General features: G+C 41.5%; 1 protein-coding gene across 2 annotated transcripts in view; it reads right to left on the bottom strand.

Moving 5' to 3' along the window:
• Positions 1-220: 220 nt before the first annotated feature.
• Positions 221-6,504, bottom strand: part of LOC136676887 (alanine--tRNA ligase, mitochondrial-like) — a 28,975-nt gene continuing 22,691 nt past the window's right edge. For both annotated transcript variants that reach the window (XM_066654162.1, XM_066654163.1), the window contains exons 21-22: positions 1,403-1,516; positions 221-657 (exon numbers count right to left, since the gene is read on the bottom strand). In XM_066654162.1, the coding sequence (XP_066510259.1) occupies positions 475-657; positions 1,403-1,516 (297 nt within the window). In that variant the 3' untranslated portion in view covers positions 221-474. The remainder of the gene's footprint in view (positions 658-1,402; positions 1,517-6,504) is intronic.

Raw genomic sequence — 6,504 nt, 5'->3', positions numbered from 1 at the left:
GGTATTCAGAAGCATCTTTGCTATATAAACAGCTTCTGCTCCAAGTCATCTTTTTACAAATAACATGTTGGCGTTGATACTTACTTCCTTATATCATCCTGGGAGAAGAAATAAAGTTGAACTCTAAAGACATGACAGTGAGTAAGCCAAGGTGTGAGTGAGAGAGAGAGAGAGAGAGAAAGGGAATAACAGACTAATTAAAAAGAATGGAATTTCACATTACAAATATTTACTGAGGGGAGAGGGGAAAAAAAACAACAGGCTTCCTTTTAAAACAAAGGAATACATACATACATACATACAAAAGAGAAAAAATTGCCAGTTTGTGATCTGTTCAAAGACATCTTAGGTAATTCTGTTCCTGGGTGTGGGTATTTCGCATGTGTCCACTCTGTGTGTATGTGCGCATGAAGGCAGATTAATGTAGGTGTCAGGGTGTGTGTGTGCGCGCGTATGTGTGTGTTTGCAAGAATGTCATTGTGTGTGCTGGCATTTGATGTGGGCAAACTCTTCAGCAAATCGTATTGTCTCTTGGAGGTCAGTGATGTCCATTGCTGTTCCGACCCCTTTAGCAACTGTTGCAGAGCCCCCTGCATTCCCCCGCAAACGCCCACAAACTGCCAGAGCCCACTCACTTGCAGTTACAGCTACATGACCCTACAGAGAGAGAATATATTTTTTATATTTTAAATATTACATTGCCACTTACACACTATTGCAAAAAGGCAAAAGGTTGTGGACACGGACTTCCAGCAAGAGTGATAATTTCAAGTGTATTCATTTTTGCTGCAGTAACATTCTCTCATCAACTGAAAGGGTGTTATACTAGATGTTGGAAAATTGCTTTGAGGATTTATTTATAATTCAAGTATGATGCTGTAAGCTTATTTCTGGCACTCTAACTCAGAAATAAGATAGTCCAATGGTACTAATTATATAATTACTGAAAACACAGCTCCACAGCCTAAAGCTGGGGGACTTTAGGAACTTGATCCAGACCATTTAATTTCATTTTAGGCATTTCTAATAATAATTTAAAAAAATCACAACAAGCTGCGTGTGCACTGTTGAAGCACATCTTAAAGTAGCTAAATTAATTACAACAGGCCCTGCATTTTCTGTAGGTTTAACCAAAATCGAATAAAATCAGAAAAACATTCCAGAAAGTCTCAAAAAGCCAAACTTGAATTTGCCACACCCTGAGCAATAAACTAAATCCACACAAATGAAGTGATGTGTAGGCGCACCCTGCTGTATTCTCTAACCTTTTCACTGATCTTCAGTCTCTCTTCAGCACTTACTGTTAAACTTGAACAATCTACTGCAGATACTGAGAGATGGTTGTAATTATAAGATTTGCCTACATGCCTTTGAACATATAGTGTATGTTTGTGTGTCTTACCTTGGGCACTTGGCAAGCACACAGCACTCTTCCTGATGGCTGAAGGTGAGAAAGGAGCATGATCAGGGAGTCTGGAGCATGCTCACTGAGCTGATTCACAGTCTTCATCACCACCTACAATGTCATCATCAACAACATCAGCAACATTCTTATGAACATCATCATTAGCAACTGCTCCTCAACCTCTGCAAGTTTCTTTAGTTCTGAATTCGTTATGAGTAGTAAAGTACTACTAAAGTAGTAAAAACACTACACAGAAACTCAGTCTGCATTACCAGTACACCAACACATACTAATCCACTTTGACTGTTCATTCAGAAGTGTGTCAGACCTGTGTGTGCCCTGGGCTTAAGTCAGCTTAATTAAAGTTCCTAGACAAACATCAGAGATTCATTCATTCGTTGTCTGTAACTGCATATACAGTTCAGGGTTGCAGTGGGTCTGGAGCTCACCCAGGATCACTAGGTGCAAGATGGGGACACATGCTGGAGGGGGTGCCAGTTCTTCACAGGGTGACACAATTAAACATTCACACCTATGGACACTTTTGAGTAGCCAATTCACCTACCTATGTGTGTTTTGGAATGTGGGAGGAAAACCATGCAGACTCAGGGAGAACACACTGTAGCGTATGTTGGTCATACACCGTGATACCTCTGTGAATATATATTTATATTTGTTTTTATAGCGTTGACCTTATCCAAACTCTTATGATCTCTGATATTGACTTAATGATATTAATTAAAGTTTATAATTAGCTTAAGCAATTAAAACGTTAATAATTAGTTTGAGAATGGGTAATAATCAAGCTAAGTGAGTTCTTCAGGATTTTCAGAAATTCTAATGAGCAAACTGCATACACTGTGATTTCAAATAATGAAAGTTTTATTAACAAGAAGAAAGATATTTAATTAACATAGCATAGCCTTGTAATCTCACGGCATCACCGCAGGGGAAACCGATTTGACCTTAAAGGTGAGCTAGGCACTTCTGGCTTGTGACTAAAGTGTTGCTAATTGAGGTTTAATTAATACAAAATTTATCAAGAAACTTGATTCAATTTTCAGCTCTGGAGGTGCGTAAGTTTAGCTTACTTTTTCGTCGATTCTCACCACTCGTTGAATACCGAGGCTCTCTGAGGTCCTGGGAGTGAAGGCGTCTCACTTAGTTTCGCGGTTCTCTCGCGGAAGTTTCCAGGCTGAGTCAGTGTGGAGGTTTTTCTTCGTAGGTTGAGTCGCCTCTGCGTACTCGGAGCGTGATGACGCAGGTGGCCGGATCCTCTCTTTGGCTTACGGTCTTGAGCAGGAGTGTCCACCCATATGGACGTTTTGGACGAGGAGTTTCGCTAGTTACTGCAGATCCAGAACTGAAAATCGATTCAATAAACTTACTTATTCTACGACTTCCTTTATCTCGGCGGTGTTTCTCACTCTGGCCACGAATAAGTTCACCTGCTTTGATCAGTCATGAGATTAAACTTAGATTGGGCGATAAAATATAAACACGATTAAAAGAAAAGAAGATATTCAAATCACTCGACGTATTATTAAGGCTTCATACTCTTAGCTAATTCAAGACGTCTCTTGTGAGCTTTGATGAAGTCTTTAAGGTTTTTCTTTGTTCGTTCGTCGGCGTGGAAAAGAGATAGGCGTCTCGCTTGGAGAGGTTGAGCTTGAAGAAGGAAGCGTCTCGCTTTGGAGAGGTTTGGACTTGAGGCGAGGTTCTCTGCTGATCTCTTTGTTGTTTCAAAGTTCCTCGGATTTCCTTGAACTGTTGTTGTTCTCTCTTCTCCGTTTTACTGCTTCTCCTTTTTCTTGAACTGTGTGCCGAGCTGAACTGTTTTTCAAAGCCAGTGCGGTCACGCCCTCATGGGAGGCGTCCTTTTCCGATTGGATGCAAGCTCGGGCTCACGTGACTCTCACGAGAGAGAGAGGGAGGAGGGGGAGTTTGAATCAGCGGTTCACAGACGGAATATAAATTTCGCGTATTGAAATTCCTTATACATTTTAGTAACATATAACAATGAGCGTACTGGATTATTAATATCAAACATTTACATAAGATTTCATCTTGGGTGCGTTGTGTTTACGTCCCAGTTACAATAATACGATAGAAGTATTAATTCTGGTGTTTAATTCACTTTTCTAATCAGAAACAGAACTTCTTTTCATGGTTGACAACAGCAATATACATCATTTCGTTAGAAGGTGGGCATTCATCTGAGAGCACAGAAAGTGACATTAATACATTTGTTTATACACATTTAATCAGAATTTGATTTCATTTCCGTCATTTGTTTAAGCGACCCCGAGCGAGGCGTAGTTTCGCCAGTGTCCATTTGGGGTCGCTGTTGGTCCATGCCGTTGGTTGTCGTGTAGATGAGTCAACGGGGGTTCAACCGAGGTCACTTTTGGTTAACCATTTGCTGATCCTGTAAGCGATAACAAGCGCGACTCTTAGGCGCCCCTGTCGTAAAAGAGGGCCGTAAAAACTCTCTTCTTTGTTCTGTGTTCCTGAGGGGAGGAAGGGTGCGGTTCGTGGAATGCTGACTTCGGGACCAGATGAAGGTCCTGGTCACAGTGAGAAAGATTTAATTCAAAACTTTTCATTTCTTTATTTCTTCATTTTGATTTTTCATTGTCCGGTCCATACTCCACTACAACACCAAACTCCTCACAGTCACACAGAGTGGGGCTCTAACCCACAACCCCAGGACCCTGCTGCTGTGTGACAGCGACACTACTTGCTGCGCCACCATGCCACCCAATGACATTTAGAAATTTTGAATTCTTTTTGACTCTGCTAGTATTAGGCATGCATGCAACATAGCTAGCAAGCAGAATACAGAAGCTTATACGGGATCAGCAATCATGACAAAAAAAAGTCATGAAATTTGTTTCCAAATAGATCAAATCTAAGCTATGATCTTAACAAATTCAACATTGTAATACATTTAATAGATGTGGCATTTAAACAGCTTTGTCTGGGATTTACGTTTTTTTTTTGGCTGCTAAAATTCTGCTTCTTAAGCCAACACTTGTTCATTTAATAGGCTTCACCTGTGCTAATAATGATGCAATATAAATGTACTCTTAATTAAAATATAAATTATCTCCCTAACTTTAATTTGACTATTCCACCCTTGAATCCATGTTGGAGTATTTTGAACCCTGGGTTGCAGAGAAAAATTATCATTAAATACAATTCAGTTAACAGGCACATTAACTCAAAATGAACATGTCTAACTTTAGTGGTGTACCCCATTCCTTATTTTTACCCCTAACTCTTATTTCTGCGTGCCATCCTTTGAACAATATCACAAGGTGCAATGGTTAAAATGCTCTATAATAAAGGGACAACCCTTCAAGAGCCTTGTAACCAACCTGGTTACATCCTTCTATCCTCTAGGGGGCTGTAGGGAGGTTAACATGCCTGAGGGTATAAATAGGGGAAGCCAGGTAGAAGGGAGAGAGAGTTATCCTACAGGAACATGAATGCTCTGCTTTGGAGAACCTCTTGTTGAGAAACCTTAAGTTTCAAGCTCTACTTATGCCACAATGCTAATACCATGCTAAGGCTAATATTAAAATACTAACATGCTAATGCTAAGGTGCTAAGAGCATGGTGATTGGGGACTCATTTTCACCCCCTTATGCAGAAGGAGGTACTTAGCCAATGTGCAGGTGGCTTGGACTGAGGACTGTTTGGAGGTTTAGCCATACCAACGTTCCTTCAGATTTACGTCTCTCACATGCTACACACCCTTTCTGGACTGTGATAAAACTGGTGGGACTAATTATCTCCGATTACATCAAGGAACTCCACAAACCCCAACCCACGCTCTCATAGACGGGGAAAAAAGAAAAAAGCGACAAAAAGGACTGTTTTGGGGGGGTTCTTCGTTTGTGGGTTGAGGGTTCGTTTGATTGATTGTTTGGCTTTGCTTTGTTTTTTGTGAAATATATAGATATATCTCAGTGTTCTTAAAGTAGATGTATGCTAATATGTGGCGATGAGGAGCCCTAATTTACTTTAGATATATTTAAGGCATCATATGACTTCAGACGTGTTAACCTATCATATATTATCACCCGCTCATAACACTGGTGTTAATTTTTTTAATTTTACACACACCCTTTGTTTTCAAGTGTTATCTTGCCACTTGAAACTGAGTTAAAATGTGTAGTGTTTAAAGTCATCCTCTTTGAAACGGGACAAGACTTCAAGAGCCTGATACATCATGAGAACACAAAAAGCAACACCACGCAGCCTGCTGCAGAACGCTAGTTACGAATGTAACTGTGGTTCTATGAATGCTGGATGAGCGCCACAGGGCGGTGTAACTTGTGGATATTCCCATGGGCACGTCTACTGGCACAAAGTCACATGTGACCCAGCCCCTATAAAGGGCCACTGGACATGTATGAACGTCCTCTGACAACATCTCACCAAACCACGATCTGACCAAGGGACAAATGACTCTGGCGGTCATCCAGCATTCATAGAACCACAGATACATTCGTAACTAGCGTTCTATTTCATGCTTTCTGACCACCAGAGGGCAGTGTAACCTTGTGGATGACGCATACCAACTTGGTCACGAGGGCAGCACATCCTAAGGTAGGCCCATGGCTGTCAACACAGAGGAGCTCAAGCCCGAAGGAGCAGCCACATTAAGCCGATAAAACCTTGCAAAGGTAGTTGGGGATGACCATGTCGCCGCTGAAAAGACATCAGCGAGAGGGACCCCCCAAAGCACAGCCCAGGTTGTGGAGACACATCTAGTAGTGACATTTAGCTGTGCCAGGAAGCATCATACCAGACGCTGTATAGGCTGAAGTAATCACCTGGACCACCCAGTGTGAAAGACCTTGCCTAGAAAGTGGCCCACCAACAGTACGGCCTTCAAAACAGACAAAGAGCTGATCAGTACGGCAAATGGGCTCCTTAACTAAAATGTACTGTCGCAGTGCACGAACAGGGCACAAAACAGAAGGCAGATTAGAGTCTTCATCCATAAGTGTGGACAACTCTAAAGACTGGTTAACAAAAGAGGGCGTCAGCACTTTAGGCAGGAACACAGGATTCGGCCACAGAATAAC

This window comes from Hoplias malabaricus, chromosome X2 (genome assembly GCF_029633855.1).
Source record: "Hoplias malabaricus isolate fHopMal1 chromosome X2, fHopMal1.hap1, whole genome shotgun sequence".
Taxonomy (NCBI): domain Eukaryota; kingdom Metazoa; phylum Chordata; class Actinopteri; order Characiformes; family Erythrinidae; genus Hoplias; species Hoplias malabaricus.
The sequence above is the reverse complement of the archived record's forward strand: the minus strand, read 5'-3'. Positions and strand labels throughout refer to the sequence as shown.